Below are 17471 nucleotides of genomic sequence, written 5' to 3' on the forward strand. Positions count from 1 at the left end.
GTATAACAACTCCATAACTCAAAATAAAAACCAAGAAAAACATAACGACTCCGCAAACATAAAGTCAAATACTATGAAAATGAGGAACACACAATTTACAAAGAAAAACATCTCAGCACAAAAAAGTAAGTGGAAAAATGAAATTGTCAACAACACACATAAAAAGGCATCAAAATGACAGCACTAAACACATACTTATCTATAACTAGGCTGAATGTAAATGGACTAAATACACCAATAAAGAGACAGAGAGTCTCAGACTGGATAAAGAAACATGATCCGTATACATGCTGCCTACAAGAGACACACCTTAGACTTAGAGATACAAACAAACTAAAACTCAAAGGATGGAAAAAAATGTATCAAGCAAACAATAAACAAAAAAGGGCAGGAGTAGCAGTATTAATTTCTGACAAAATAGGCTTTAAAGTTAAATCCACCACAAAGGATAAACAAGGACACTACATAATGATTAAAGGGACAATTGGCCAGGAAGATATAACCATATTAAATATTTATGCACCCAATGACAGGGCTGCAAGATACATAAAACAAACTTTAACAGAACTGAAAAGTGAGATAGACACCTCTACAATTATAGTAGGAGACTTCAACACACCACTTTCGGAGAAGGACAGGACATCCAGTAAGAAGCACAATAGAGACACGGAAGACCTAATTGCTACAATCAACCAACTTGACCTCATAGACTTATACAGAACACTCCACCCAACTGCTGCAAAGTATACTTTTTTTTTCTAGCGCACATTGAACATTCTCCAGAATAGACCACATATTAGGTCATAAAACAAACCTTTGCAGAATCCAAAACATCGAAATATTACAAAGCATCTTCTCAGACCATAAGGCCATAAAAGTAGAAATCAATAACAGAAAAAGCAGGGAAAAGAAATCAAATACTTGGAAACTGAACAATACCCTTCTGAAAAAAGACTGCATTATAGAAGACATTAAGGAGGGAATAAAGAAATTCGTAGAATGCAACGAGAATGAAAACACTTCCTATCAAAACCTCTGGGACACAGCAAAAGCGGTGCTCAGAGGCCAATTTATATCGATAAATGCACACATACAAAAAGAAGAAAGAGCCAAAATCAGAGAACTGTCCCGACAACTTGAACAAATAGAAAGTGAGCAACAAAAGAACCCATCAGGCACCAGAAGAAAACAAATAATAAAAATTAGAGTTGAACTAAATGAATTAAAGAACAGGAAAACAATTGAAAGAATTAACAAAGCCAAAAGCTGGTTCTTTGAAACAATTAACAAAAGTGATAAACCATTCGCCAGACTGACTAAAGAAATACAGGAAAGGAAACAAATAAACCGAATAAGAAACGAGGTGGGCCACATCACAACAGACCCAACTGAAATTAAAAGAATCATATCAGATTATTACGAAAAATTGTACTCTAACAAATTTGCAAACCTTGAAGAAATGGATGAATTCCTGGAAAAACACTACCTACCTAAACTAACACAATCAGAAGTAGAACAACTAAATAGACCCATAACAAAAAAAGAGATTGAAACAGTAATCAAAAAACTCCCAACAAAAAAGTGCCCTGGCCTGGACGGCTTCACTGCCGAGTTCTACCAAACTTTCAGAGAAGAGTTAACACCACTACTACTAAAGGTATTTCAAAGTAAAGAAAATGACGGAATACTACCTAACTCATTCTATGAAGCCACCATATCCCTGATACCAAAACCAGGTAAAGACATCACAAAAAAAAGAAAATTACAGACCTATATCCCTCATGAACATAGATGCAAAAATCCTCAACAAAATTCTAGCCAATAGAATTCAACAACATTATAAAAAAAAAAATAATCCACCACGACCAAGTGGGATTTATACCAGGTATGCAAGTCTGGTTTAATATTAGAAAAACCATTAATGTAATCCACCGTATAAATAAAACAAAAGACAAAAACCACATGATCTTATCAATTGATGCAGAAAAGGCATTTGACAAAGTCTAACACCCATTCATGATAAAAACTCTCACCAAAATAGGAATTGAAGGAAAATTCCTCAACATAATAAAGGGCATCTATTTTTTTTTTTTATTTTATACTCAGCCAACAGCCAACATCACTCTAAATGGAGAGAGCCTGAAAGCATTTCCCTTGAGAAAGGGAACCAGACAAAGATGCCCTTTATCACCACTCTTATCCAACATTGTGCTAGAGGTCCTAGCCAGAGCCATTAGGCTAGACAAAGAAATAAAGGGCATCCAGACTGGCAAGGAAGAAGTAAAATTATCTCTATTTTCAGATAAGATGATCTTATACACAGAAAACCCTAAAGAATCCTCCAGAAAACTACTGAAACTAATAGAAGAGTTTGGCAGAGTCTCAAGTTATAAGATAAACATACAAAAATCACTTGGATTCCTCTACATCAACAAAAAGAACATCGAAGAGGAAATAACCAAATCAATACCATTCACAGTAGCCCCCAAGAAGATAAAATACTTAGGAATAAATCTTACCAAGGATGTAAAAGACCTATACAAAGAAAACTACAAAGCTCTACTATAAGAAATTGAAAAGGACCTACTTAAGTGGAAAAACATACCTTGCTCATGGATAGGAAGACTTAACGTAGTAAAAATGTCTGTTCTACCAAAAGCCATCTGTACGTACAATGCACTTCCGATCCAAATTCCAATGTCATTTTTTAAGGTGATAGAGAAACAAATCACCAACTTCATATGGAAGGGAAAGAAGCCTCGGATAAGCAAAGCATTACTGAAAAAGAAGAAGAAAGTGGGAGGCCTCACTCTACCTGATTTCAGAACCTGTTATACAGCCACAGTAGTCAAAACAGGCTGGTACTGGTACAACAGACACATAGACCAGTGGAACAGAATTAAGAACCCAGATATAAATCTATCCACATATGAGCAGCTGATATTTGACAAAGGCCCAGTGTCAGTTAATTGGGGAAAAGATAGTCTTTTTAACAAATGGTGCTGGCATAACTGGATATCCATCTGCAAAAAAATGAAACAGGACCCATACCTCACACCATGCACAAAAACTAACTCCAAGTGGATCAAAGACCTAAACATAAAGACTAAAACGATAAAGATCATGGAAGAAAAAATAGGGACAACCCTAGGAGCCCTAATACAAGGCATAAACAGAATATAAAACATTACCAAAAATGACAAAAAGAAACCAGATAACTGGGAGCTCCTAAAAATCAAACTCCTATGCTCATCTAAAGACTTCACCAAAAGAGTAAAAAGACCACCTACAGATTGGGAAAAAATTTTCAGCTATGACATCTCTGACCAGCGCCTGATCTCTAAAATCTATATGATTCTGTTAAAACTCAACCACAAAGAGACAAACAACCCAATTAAGAAGTGGGCAAAGGATATGAACACGCACTTCACTAAAGAAGATATTCAGGCAGCTGACAGATACATGAGAAAATGCTCTCGATCATTAGCCATTAGAGAAATGGAAATTAAAAGTACGATGAGATTCCATCTCACGCCAACAAGGCTGGCATTAATCCAAAAAACACAAAATGACAAATGCTGGAGAGGCTGCGGAGAGATTGGAACTCTTATACACTGCTGGTGGGAATGTAAAATGGTGCAACCACCTTGGTAATCTATCTGGCGTTTTCTTAAACAGTTAGAAATAGAGCTACCATACAACCCAGAAATCCCACTCCTGGGAATATACCCTAGAGAAGTAAGAGCCTCCACACGAATAGATATATGCACACCCATGTTGATTGCAGCTCTGTTTACAATAGCAAAAAGCTGGAGGCAACCAAGGTGGCCATCAATGGATGAATGGTTAAATAAATTGTGGTATACTCACACAATGGAATACTATGCATCGATAAAGAACAGTGACGAATCTGTGAAACATTTCATAACATGGAGGAACCAGGAAGGCATTAAGCTGAGCGAAATTAGTCAGAGGCAAAAGGACAAATACTGTATAAGATCACTACTATAAGAACTTGAGAAATAGTATAAACTGAGAAGCATACATACTTTTGTGGTTACGAGGGGAGGAGGGATGGAGGGTGGGAGAGGGTTATTTACTGATTAGTTAGTAGATAAGAACTACTTTAGGTGAAGGGAAGGACAATACTCAACACAGGGAAGGTCAGCTCAACTGGACTGGACCAAAAGCAAAGAAGTTTCCCGGATAAACTGAATGCTTCAAAGGTCAGCGGAGCAAGGGCAGGGGTTTGGGGACTATGGCTTAAGGGGAGATCTAAGTCAATTGGCAAAATAATACTATTATGAAAACATTCTGCATCCCACTTTGAAATGTGGCGTCTGGGGTCTTAAATGCTAACAAGCGGCCATCTAAGATGCATCAATTGGTCTCAACCCACCTGGATCAAAGGAGAATGAAGAACACCAAGGTCACATGATAACTGTGAGCCCAAGAGACAGAAAGGGCCACATGAACCAGAGGCTTACATCATCCTGAGACCAGAAGAACTAGATGGTGCCTGGCCACAACCGATGACCGCCCTGACAGGGAGCACAACAGAGAACCCCTGAGGGAGCAGGAGATCAGTGGAATGCAGACCCCAAATTCTCATAAAAAGACCAGACTTAATGGTCTGACTGAGAGTAGAGGAATCCTGGTGGTCATGGTCCCCAAACCTGCTGTTGGCCCAGGACAGGAACCATTCCCGAAGACAACTCATCAGACATGAAAAGGACTGGACAGTGGGTTGGAGAGAGATGCTGATGAAGAGTGAGCTACTTGTATCAGGTGGACGCTTGAGACTGTGTTGACATCTCCTGTCTGGAGGGGAGATAGGAGGGTAGAGAGGGTTAGAAACTGGCAAAATTGTTTCGGAAGGAGAGACTGGAAGGGTTGACTTAGTAGGGGGAGAGTAAGTGGGAGTATGGAGTAAGGTGTATATAAGCTTATATGTGACAGACTGACTTGATTTGTAAACGTTCACTTAAAGCTCAATAAAAATTATTAAAAAAAAAGTGTCATGGGAATTTGAATCAGGATTGCTTTGTATCTATAGATTGCTTTGGGTAGAACTAACATTTTCACTATGTGGAGTCTTCCTATCTATGTGCAACATATGTTTTCCACTTATGTAGGTCTATTGGTTTCTTGCAATAGTGTCTTATAGTTTTCATTGTATAGGTCTTTTACAACTTTGGTTAGATTTATTCCTAAGTATTTTATCTTTCTTGGGGGCTATTGTAAATGGTATTGATTTGGTGATTTCGTCCTCGAAGTGCTCTTTCTTGGTGTAGAGGAATCCAACTGATTTTTGTGTATTTATCTTGTATCATGATACTTTGCTGAAATCTTCTCTGCAGTGGTTTTCTTGTGGATTCTTTGGGGTTTTCTGTGTAAGATCATATCATCTGCAAATAGATATACTTTTACTTCTTCCTTACCAATTTGAATGCCCATTATTTCTTTTTCTAGCCTAATTGCTCTGGTAAGGCCCTTCAGCACAATGTTGAATAAGAGTGGTGATAAACGGCCTCCTTGTATGGTTTCCGTTCTATTTTGCTGAGAGTTTTTACCATGAATGGGTGCTGGACTTTGTCAAATGCCTTTTCTGCATCAGTTGATAAGATCTTGTGATTCTTGTCTTTTGTTTTATTTATGTGATGGATTGCATTGATAGTTTTTCTGATGTTGAACCATCCCTGCGTACCTGGTATGAATCCCATCTGGCCATGGTGAATTATTTTGTTTGAAATGTTGTTGAATTCTATTGGCTAGAATTTTGTTGAGGATTTTTGGGTCTACGTTCATAAGAGATATTGGTCTGTAATTTTTTCTGTGGTATCTTTACCTGATTTTGGTATCAACATTATGCTGGCTTCATAGAATGAGTTTGGGAGTGTTTCATCCTTTTGTATGCTCTGAGATACCTTTAGTATTAGTGGTGTTAACTCTTCTCTGAAAGTTTGGTATAATTCTCCAGTGAAAAATCATCAGAACCAGGGCTGTTTTCATCGGGAGTTTTTCAATTACCTTTTTAATCTCTTTTGTTATAGGTTTATTTATTTGTTCTACCTCTGTTTGTGTTAGTTTACGTAGGTAGTGTGTTTCTAGAAACTTGTCCATTTCCTCTATGTTTTCAAATTTGTTAGAGTACAATTTTTCATAGTATTCTGTTTTGATTCTTTTACTTTCAGTTGGGTCTGTTGTGATATTGCCCATCTCCTTTCTTATTCTGGTTATTTGTTTCTTCTCCTGTTTTTCTTTTGTCATCTTGGCCAGTGGTTTATCTATTTTGTTGATCTTTTCAAAGGACCAGATTTTGGTCTTCTTAATAACTCTTTCAGTTGTTTTTGTATTCCGTATTTCATTTAATTCTGCTCTAATTTTTATTATTTGCTTTCTTCTGGTGCCTGAGGGCTTCTTTTGGTGGTCTCTTTCTGTTTGTTCCAGTAGTAGAATTAATGTTTTTATTTTGTCCACTTCTTTTTGTTGGGAGTTTTTTGATTACCTTTTCAATCTCTTCTTTTGTCATGGGTCTATTTAGTCATTCTACCTCTGTTTGTGTTAGTTTAGGTGGGTAGTGTTTTTCTAGAAATTCATCCATTTCTTCTTGGCTTTCAAATTTGTTAGGGTATGATTTTTTGTAGTAATCTGATATGATTCCTTTAATTTCAGTTGGGTCTGTTGTAATATCTCCCATCTCATTTCTTATTTGGGTTATTTGCTTCCTCTCCCGTTTTTATTTTGTCATTTTGGCCAGTGGTTTATCAATTTTGTTAATTTTTTCAAAGAACCAGCTTTTGGTCTTGTTAACTCAATTGTTTTTCTGTTTTCTATTTCATTTAATTCTGCTCTAATTTTTATTATTTGCTTTCTTTTGGTGTCTGAGCGTTTCTTTTGTTGCTTTCTTTCTGTTTGTTAAGTTGTAGGGATATTTCTTTGATTTTGGCCCTTTCTTCTTTTTGTATGTGTGGGTTTATTGATATAAATTGACCTCTGATCACTGCCTTTGCTGTGTCGCAAAGGTTCTGATAGGAAGTGTTTTCATTCTCATTGGATTCTATGAATTTCTTTATTTCACCCTTGATGTCTTCTATAACCCAGTCTTTTTTGAGCAGGGTATTGTTCAGTTTCCAAGTGTTTGATTTCTTTTCCATGCTTTTTCTATTATTGATTTCTATTTTTATGGCCTTATGGTCAGAAAAGATGCTTTGTAATATTTCGATGTTTTGGATTCTGCTAAGGATTGCTTTAGGACCTAACATGTGGTCTATTCTAGAGAATGTTCCATGTGCACTAGAAAAGAAAGTATACTTGGCTGCTGCTGGTGGAGTGTTCTGTGTATGTCTATGAGGTCAAGTTGGTTGATTGTGTCATTTAGATCTTCTGTGTCTTTATTGAGCTTCTTTCTTGTTGTTCTGTCCTTCACTGAAAGTCATGTGTTGAAGTCTGCTATAATTGTGGAGCTGTCTGTCTCACTTTTCAGTGCTGTTGGAGTTTGTTTTATGTATCTTAAAGCCCTGTTATTAGGTGCATAAATATTTAATATGGTTATATCTTCCTGGTAAATTGTCCCTTTAGTCATTATATAGTGTCCTTCCTTATCCTTTCCTTTAAAGTCTATTTTATCAGTGATTAATATTGCCACTCCTGCTCTTTTTTGATTGTTGTTTGCTTGATACATTCTTTTCCATCCTTTGAGTTCTGGTTTGTGTCTTTAAGTCTTGAGATGTGTCCTGTAGGCAGCACTTAGATCGTTTTTTTTTTAATGCATCCTGCACTCCCTGTCTCTTTATTGGTGCATTTAGTCCATTTACATTCAGCATAATTATTGGTAGGTATGAGTTTAGTGCTGTCATTTTGATGTCTTTTATTTTGTGTTGTTGAGAATTCTTTTTCCCACTTAATTTTCTGTGCTGAGTCATTTTTCTTTATGTATTTTCTATTCATATTTTTCTTTGATTTTGTAATTGCTTAGTCTTTATGTTTTTCTTGTTTTTTATTTTGATATGTAGGATTGTTAGCTTCCTTTGTGGTTACCTTAACATTTACTTCTGTTTTTCTTTGTTTAGACCAATCTTTATTTTTTTATATTATCTTGACTTCCTCTTCATATGAAAGATCTATAGCTATGTTATTTATTCCCTCTTTTTTGGTTTAATGTTGTCATCTTTTGCATATCGATGTCTCTGTTTTCCTCTTTTCAGTGTTTTAGCTTTGATTTATTTGCTACTTCCCTCTCTGGGTTGATATCTGGTTGTTCTGTCCTATGTTCTAGTCTTGGGTTGTTATCTGATGTTATTGATTTTCTAACCGGAGGATGCCCTTTCATATTTTTATAGTTTTGGTTTGGTTTTTACAAATTCCCAAAACTTCTGTTTACCTGGAAATGCCCTAATTTTGCCATCATATTTGAGAGACAGTTTTGCTGGATATATAATTCTTAGTTGGCAATTTTTTTCCTTCAAGGCTGCATATATGTCATCCCATTGCCTTCTTGCCTGCACGGTTTCTGCTGAGTAGTTTGAGCTTAGCCTTATTAACTCTCCTTTGTAGATGACTTTTTATTTATCCCTATCTTGCTCTTTAAACTCTCCCTTTGTCTTTGATTTTGGCAAGTTTGATTATAATATGTCTTGGTGTCTTTCTTTTGGGATTTATCTTGTGTGGGGTTTGATGAGCTTCTTGGATGGATATCTCTCATCTTTCACAATAATAGGGAAGTTTTCTGCCAACAAATCTTCAACAATTCTTTCTGTATTTTCTGTTATCCTATCCATTCTGGTACTCCAAGCAGTCGTAGATTAGTCCTCTTGATAGAGTCCCACATAATTCTTAGGTTTTCTTCATTTTTTAAAAATTCTTTCATTGCATTTTTCCTCAAATAAGTTGGTGTCAATTACTTTATCTCCAGTCTCACTACTTTTGACTTCCATTTCCTCAGTTCGGCTCCTGTGACCTTCTGTGGAGTTGTCTAATTCTGAAATTTTATTGTTAATCTTTTGGATTTGTTTGCCGTCTCTCTGTGGATTCTTGCAGCATGTTAAATTTGTCATTATGTTCTTGTATGACCTTCTTATGTTCTTCTATTGCTTTGTCTTGTGTTCCTTGACTTATTTTACGTTTTGCCTGATCTCGTTCCTGATTTCTTGAAGAGCTCTATGTATTAATCTTTTGAATTCTACCTCTTGTAATTCCAGGAAGTTCTCTTCTGCTGGTAGATTTCTTGATACTTTGTTTTGGGCATTTGCTGAAGCCATCATGGTCTACCTATTTATGTGATTTGATATTGACTGTTGTCTCTGAGTCACCAATAAGTTATTATATTTATTTATTTTACGTTTGCTTACTGTGTCCTAGGTTCTCGTTTTCTTTTGATATGCCCAAATAGGCTGCTCATATGAGTTAGTTTGATTATTGGTGCCTTTGAAGCTCTCACATCCTGTCATCAGGTGGTTAGAGCTGTTGCTAGGTATGTGAGCCCAGGAATGTGTTTACTTTTCTCGTATGGATTTAGCTTAATGTGTCCAGGTAGTTAGTTACGAAATGTTTGGTGCAGGCTCTCACCTACAGTCCTAAACAGGCAGGGATGATTGGAGTAGGCACCGGTATCTGTCTGCAGTAGGGGTCATGTGCTGAGCAAGGCAGGGGGCTGATCGCTGCCCCTGAGTGTCTGGGAAGGAAGCACGTCCCTTTTCCCTAGAGCGCTTAAGGGGGTTGGTTTTGCAGCCAGAATATGGGCACCCAGTGCTGTTTGCCTAAGGACTGGGAGTCACCACTTATTCTTGGACTCCTGTTGTCGATGGCTAGGTGTCATGGGTGGAGCCATCAGTCCTCAGGCCTCTGATGTGGGTTGGTGCGTATTCTGCTTCATGGGCAGAGCAGTGTCGAATGTCATGAACCTGCCATCCATCTTATAGCTGATACAGTTGAAATTAGGCTTCACGTATATACTTTGTTGTACTATGCTAATAAGGACCTATGCAGTTGAAATGGGTCCGCATAGGTCTAGCAGGGGCGAAAGATATTCAAAGTCCATGGACCCCTTATGCCTGTGCCTAGGCCAAGGAGCTGTGCCTTCCCTGAGTTCCTGGTTTAGAGATTATTTTTTCCTCTTTGCTAATTTGTTCCCTCTCCAAAGTTGAGAGAATGGCTCAGGGCCAGCGATGGGTCCCGTGTTCAGCCCAGGGGACATGGGAATCACTGAAGCCAGCCCAAAATGGGGGCAGAGTGGTTAGGGGCAAGTAAATGGGAGAGAGTTTCTTCCCAAAGGGGGTGTTTTTTTGATCTGCATGGTAGGTTAGATGCATGTAGTTATCTTTTGCTGTTTGAGTGCCACTTTTCACTGGTTCTAGAGGTTTGAACAGTCTCTCTACCATTTGTTCTCTCCTGATGTGGATAATGCTCCCTGAGTGCCACTGCTTGCCTTATTGTGCACACCAGCTCATCCACCCTGCAGGGTGTGAGTTCCTGCTGGGTCAGTTCTGGCAACTCCAGGCTGCCTCTGAAACATCTCTCCATCCCCCTGGTGCTCAGCCCGATTCCTCAACTTTGCCTTTGATGTTCAGGGCTCCTAGATTGTCATGTATAATCTGTTTACTTGTTTTTCAGGTCTTTGTTGTAAGAGGGACCACAGGAAGTGTCTGACTAGTTTGCCATCTTGGCCCTGCCTCCTATTTGTGGGTTTTTAGAACCTCTTTTCTTTATCTGTGAGTTGAGAGGGCTGATTTACTTTGCTATTTATAAATTCTTCAAGCTCCAAAAAGAATATTCCCAAGAGCTGAGTTTTTCTTTTGTTCATGAAGTAATTTATATTCCTTGAAGGATTGCTTTGGTGGTTATTTTTTCCCTGACAGTGTTCTTCAAAAGGTCCCCCTGAGATTTTGTTGCTTCCTCCTTCCTCCATCTGAGTGCAAAGGGAAGGATTCTTCTGGAAAGTAGTCATAGGCTGGTTAGGGGGAAGGTCACAAAGCATGCGTGGTTCTGTATCCTGTCTGCACACAGTTCTGCAGGACATCTGTACAGATGAACATGACTCAACTCTCTCTGTCTCTTTAGTCCCTGACTTGGTTGCCTTGGTGAGGGAAGACAGTTGTCTGTCTGTGGAACGTGGCATCATGGCCGCTTGTGGTGTACATACCGAGGTGTACCGTTCTCACCTGGGAACTTGCTGAAATGCAGATACCTATGTCCCACCCTCAGAGATTCTGATTTTAATAGTCCAGGATTCAGTATTTGAAAAGCAAACCTGGTGATTCTCACTCAAGTGGGCTTCACAGCACGCACCCTGAGACACCCTGGTTGATAGTGTGTTCTCACGGCTGTTGGAAAGATTGGTGGCAGAATTTAAACTTTATTTATGAAGGTCTTCCTCTAAGAATGGAAAGCCTGCTACTTTCCAGTATGTGATAGGGATGAATTTATGATTTTTCTGGAAACCAGGTGATTCTCTGCCTGGTGGGCATGTCTCTCGAGTCAGGCAGAGCTCAGTGCTTTTCGTTTTCACACCACGTGCCAGAGGCCATGAAGAGGATTGAAACAGAGTAGGTACAGTGTTCAGGGCCTTGTCAGAATTTGAATGTTAAGTAATTGAACCTCTTTATATTGCCTCCTGTCTTATGGATTCAGACTCTTAGACTAAAAACACATTAAGTTAGATTTTATATATGAAAATATTTTGTGCTGTGATTAGTTAACATTTTAAATGTGTCTTCATACATTGGGCCTAAGAATTTGGAGAAAAAATTTTTTTTCCAGAAGAGAAGTGGTAAGTTATTTTGGTAACTTGATTATAGTACTAATCCTTTTCAATATAATCATTTATACTCAGGGTGAAAAATTTGGACCATTTGCTGGAGAGAAGAGAATGCCTGAAGACTTGGATGAAAACATGGATTACAGGTTGATGTGGGAGGTGAGGATGTGACAGTTACTTAAAATGTTTAATATTCTTATCTTTATATTATTTGATGCATTTATAAGGTTAGGTATATACGTGTTGATTCCAGTCTACTATTTAAGGGTTGAAACAATTTCATTTTAAGGAAACCGAATAACTTGAAACCTTAGCATTTTTTAAAAAGTTATAGATTGTTGAAATATCTTAAGAGATAGTTTTCTAGAACTCGGAAGTTTATAGTTTACCACTGAAAAATAAGTTTCCCCTGTATATGCATGTTTGGATTTCAAAGCAAGCGTGTCTTATACTGAGTTTGCAAATTTGACTTCTGAAAATGGAATTACACTTTTCCTTTAGCGTTTATTTCCCAATTGCAGCTCTAACTGCATAGGAACAATTTGGGGCTCTTTGTTGGAATGAAAATCCCACTTTAAAATTTCGCTTATCTTTGAAAACACATATTTAAAGAACTATGTCACTATAAACAAACAACAAAAAAAACAAACCCATTGCCGTCGAGTCGATTGTGACTAATAGCGACCCTATAGGACAGAGTAGAACTGGCCCATAACACTTAACCGCTATACTAGCAGGGTTTCCTATGTCACTACAGATAGCTTTTTTTCAGCCTAAAGTCCTCGTTTTGCAAGTATCTATCTGTATATGCAAATATATGTCATTTCCTGTGAAAATTTTCACATATTCTGATCACTTGGTTTACTAGTCATTAGATAAAGATAGGCTGAGGGATGGAGATAGAAAGGCATAGATATAGAGATTGTTGAAGTAAAAACTTGGGGGAAAAAAAAAACCCAGCCTCCAGATTGTATTTGGTGGGTTCTGGAGGAGGGTGCTATGAGTTGAATCGACTCGACAGCAGTGGGTTTGGTTTTGGTTTTGGTTTTTTTGGTAGGAGGGTGGGAACTGAGAGAAGTGGGAATCATAAAATCAGGAAGACTTCGGTGCAGGACTAGGGAACTACACATAGAAAGGCTCTCTGAATGTGTATATTGCATTTATAAGCATCGCAAGTGTTACTGAAACTCCTGGGGAGGCGGGGTGGTTTGGAAAGAGATTCTTAAAGGTTTCTACAAAGAAAGTGATGGAAAATTAAATATATAATCCTCATCATAATTTAAGAAATGGAAAATTTACTGATATTGCCTTAATTTAACATTCTGATTTGTTTATTTTTATGAACCTAAAATACATACATATATTTTTATTGTGCTTTAGGTGAAAGTTTACAGAGCAGATTGGTTACACATTAAATACTTAATATACAAATTGTTTTATGACATTGTTGCCAACCCCTCACTGTGCCAACGTTTTCCCCATTTCTACCCTGGATTCCCTGTTTCCATTTGTCCAGTTTTCCTGTCCCTTCCTGCCTTCTTATCTTTGCTTTTGGGCTAGTGTGCCCATTTAGCCTTGTATACGTGATTGAACTACTAAGCTTGTTCCTCACATGTGTTATTGTTTGTGCTACAGGCCTGTCTAATCTTTGGCTGAAGGGTGAACCTCAGGAGTGACTTCAGTACTGAGTTGAAAGGGTGTCTGGGGGCCGTATTCTTGGGGTTTCTTCAGTCTCTGTCAGACCAGCAAGTCTGGTCTTCTTTTTGTGAATTTGAATTTTGTTCTGTATTTTTCTCCTGCTCAGTCTGGGACCCTCTGTTGTGATCCCTGTCAGAGCAGCCTGTGGTGGTAGCTGGGCACTAACTAGTTGTGCTGTGCTCAGTCTGGTGGTGGGTTTGTGGTTCCTTAGTCCTTTACACTAATCTTTCCCTCGTGTCTTTGGTTTTCTTCATTCTCCTTTACTCCAGCCGGGGTAGGACCAGAAGATGTATCTTATATGGATGCTCATGGGCTTTTAAGACCTCAGACACTACTCACCATAGTAGGATTTAGAACATTTTCATCATCAACTATGTTGTGTCAGTTGAGCTAGATGTCCCACAAGACCATGGTTCCTAGCCCTCAGCCCAGTAACTCAGTCACTCTGGGAGTTTGGATGCATCTGTGAAACTTCTGTGAATTTGCCTTGGTCAAGTTGTGCTGACTTCCCCAGTATTGTGTGCTGTCTTACCTCTCACCAGAGTTGCCACTTATTCACTGTCTAGTTAGTGTTTTCCATTCCCACCCCTCATAACCATCAAAGATTGTTTCTTTCTGTGTGTAAACCTTTCTTGAGTTTTTATAATAGTAATCTCATACAGTATTTGTCCTTTTGTGACTGACTTATTTCACTCAACATAAGACCCTCCAGATTCATCCATGTAGTGAGGTGCTTTGCAGAATTATCATTGTGCTTTATTGTTGCACAGTATTCCATTGTGTGTATGTACCATAGTTTGTTTATTCATTCATCTGCTGATGCACACTTAGATTGTTTCCATCTTTTTGCTATTGTGAATAATGCTGCAATGAGCGTGGGTGTGCATATGTACTTTTGTGTGACGGCTCTTATTTCTCTAGCGTATATTTCTAGGAGTGGGATAGCTGGATCTTATGGTATTTCTATTTCTAGTTTTTTTTAAGGAAGCACCATATTGTTTTCCAAAATGGTTGCACCAGCTTATATTCCCACCAGCAGTAGATAAGAGTTCCAGTCTCCCTGAAACCTCTCCAACATTCATTATTTTCTGTTTTTTTGATCAGGGACTAATGTTGGGGTGAGATGGCATCTCACTGTAGTTTCGGTTTGCATTTTTCTAATGGCTAGTGATTGCAAACATCTCCTCATGTGTCTGTTAGTCGCCTGAATGTCTTCTTTGGTGAAGAATCTGTTCATGTCCTTTGCCTATTTTTTTAATTGGATTATTTGTCTTTTTGTTGTACAGGTATTGGATTTTCCTGTAGATTTTAGAGATTAGACCTTTGTCGGATTTGTCATAGCCAAAATTTTTTTCCTAGTCTGTAAGTTCTCTTTTTACTCTTTTGGTGAGACGATGTTTAATTGTTAAAATGATGCCTATAAGTGTTTAATTTTTAGAAGATCCCAGTTATCTAGTTTATCTTTTGGTGTTTGTGTAGTGTTAGTTATGGTTTGTTTGCTATTTATGCTGCGTATTAGGGCCCCTAACATTGATCCTATTTTTTTTTTCATGATCTTTATAGTTTTTGGTTTTATATTAGGTCTTTGACCCATTTTTAATTTGTTTTAGTGTATGGTGTGAGCTATGGGTCCTGTTTCATATTTTTGAACCTAAAAATATTTTTAATGGCTTTCACTATTTTTCCATAAGGTCTTAATTTTCTCAGCATTTAATTCTCTTACCGTGAATGTTTTTAGAAATGAAAACTTTATTTGACAAGCAAAATTGATAATCCAAATAAACTATAAATGATAGAAATAGCAATTATATAAGAGATCTTTAATGACTTTTGGTCTTTGTTTTATAGTTTCTAAACATTTTAGTGTGATGGTCAGGGGAATGTTTTCACAGCTGGTTATAAGACATTGTCAAGCAGAATAATTATAATTTTTATTTCAAAAGAAAGAATTTCTATAGGTAACTTGAGAAGTCAGTTTTTGTGTTGTTATATTGTTGACTTATGGTCAGCGATAGATTACTTAGCTTTACTTTATCTATTCCTGTGGTTCTTGAATGTCTTTACTTTTTTTTTTACATACTAGTATTCCCAGTCCTCCCACTCTGCCAAAGAGCTACTGATTTTATACATTTTTTATGTTCAGATAATATTATCTTCACCTAATCATTGCTATTCTTTATTTTATTTTACTTCTTATTTTATTTGTGTTTTGAATAAATAACACTTTTACTTATTATGGAGTCCCTGGGTAGTACAAACAGTTAACATGTTTGGCTGCTAACTTAAAGGTTGGTGGTTTGAGTCTACCCAGAAGTGCCTTGGAAGAAAGGCCTGGTGATTCACTAAAAAAAAAAAAAAAAAAAAAACGCCATTGAAAACTCTATGGAGCACAGCTCAACTCTTATAACATATGGGGTTACCATGAGTCGGGGTTGACTTGACAATAACTGGTATATCGTGCTTATTATACAATTCAGCGGCAGTCAGGACATCAAAAGATGCATTGCATCAGGCAAATCTGCCCAAAAGACCTCTTTAAAGTGTCGAAAAGCAAAGATATCACCTTAAAGGCTAAGGTGCGCCTGACCCAAGCCATGGTATTTTCAGTCGCATCTTATGCATGTGAAAGCTGGGCAATGAATAAGGAAGACCGAAGAAGAATTGGCGCCTTTTGCATTGTGGTATTGGTGAAGAATATTGAATATACCATGGACTGCCAAAAGAATGAACAAATGTGTCTTGGAAGAAGGACAACCAGAATGCTCTTTAGAGTCAAGGATGACGGGACTGCGTCTTACGTACTTTGGACACGTTAGGAGGGATCAGTCCCTGAAGAAGGACATCATGCTTGGTAAAGTAGAGGGTCAGCGGAAAAGAGGAAGACTGGCAACGAGATGGATTGAGACAGTGGCTGCAACACTGGGCTCAAGCATAACAAGGATTGTGAGCGTGGCGCAGGACCGGGCAGTGTTTCATTCTGTGGTACATACAATCGCAATGAGTCAGAACCGACTTGACAGCACCTAACAACAACAACATTATACAATTCAGTAGATACAAAAGGATACTGAAGTCCTCCCTCTTTACCCAAGACCTATATTAACCCCTTAGTTCATGTGCTCTGTAACATCCCCAAGTTCTTCTCTTATGTTGAGTCTTCGTTTTGGGTTCTGGCCATTCTCTGCTCTATGAAGTTTTGCTGCTGAATAGGGGAAGACAGAGACACTTTCTCAGTGGTGTGTCATTAGAGGGAAACTTAAAAAACAATCAACACCTCTTCAACTGCAAAGGTTTACTGCTTGCTATCAATCCTTTTCCTTATTATGCCAATTGAGTGAACTGCTTCTCAACCTTGAGTTACTCTATTAAAAATCTCTTTTTATTATTTTAGCTTCGGAGGAGCAGGTCTTCAGGAGAGCAGGCAGAAGAGAATAACTGGTTGTACTATAGTCTCTCTCTCATGGAACCCTTTCTAGTTCTTAAAGAGGGAAATACTGAGCATTCCTTCCTCTGGTGGGCAAATTGGGACTGGTTATTTAAGTCATTTTCAATATGCCCCACAGCTACTTCTGTGAATTCTATGCTAACCATCATGTTGCGCTCCAAATGTGTATGCCTTCCTCTCAAACCGCAGTTACCCATGCTGAGGTTATGGAATATGAGTCAGGTAGTATCTGGGAAATGATGTCATGAAGGCATATGGCATAGTTCTTTCTCCATTTATACTTAACCTTTGCTGGTGGTGCCAGTGTTTCAGTGTATCTGTAACAAGCCAGCTCTTGGGCCAAGAGCTCCTGGCTAGCCATTTCATAGCAAGAAACTTGGAGGCACCAGTCAGGATTGAGCCCACTGGCGTGCGTGAGCCTGTTTGCTTGGGACAGAATATAGAGGGTTGTGATGGAATAAGGGGGAGCGTTGACATTGTCAATTGTAACCTTCTTGTTAGTTTCCTAGGGTTGCCATGACAAAGTACCATAAAGTAGGTGATTTAAAACAGCAGACATTTATTGCCTCACAG

At 38.1% G+C, this 17471-nt stretch overlaps 1 protein-coding gene across 13 annotated transcripts in view; it reads left to right on the forward strand.

The window, feature by feature from the left end:
• The window catches only part of PRDM5 (PR/SET domain 5), a 450522-nt gene that overhangs the window by 46997 nt on the left and 386054 nt on the right, over positions 1-17471 (forward strand). For all 13 annotated transcript variants that reach the window (XR_007517600.1, XR_007517603.1, XR_007517604.1 and 10 more), the window contains exon 2: positions 11831-11914. Coding sequence is in view for 8 of the 13 variants with exons in the window: in XM_049885411.1 (XP_049741368.1) it covers positions 11831-11914 (84 nt within the window). In the remaining 5 variants the exon portion in view is untranslated. The remainder of the gene's footprint in view (positions 1-11830; positions 11915-17471) is intronic.

The sequence above is a fragment of the Elephas maximus genome, chromosome 5 (genome assembly GCF_024166365.1).
Source record: "Elephas maximus indicus isolate mEleMax1 chromosome 5, mEleMax1 primary haplotype, whole genome shotgun sequence".
NCBI lineage: Eukaryota > Metazoa > Chordata > Mammalia > Proboscidea > Elephantidae > Elephas > Elephas maximus.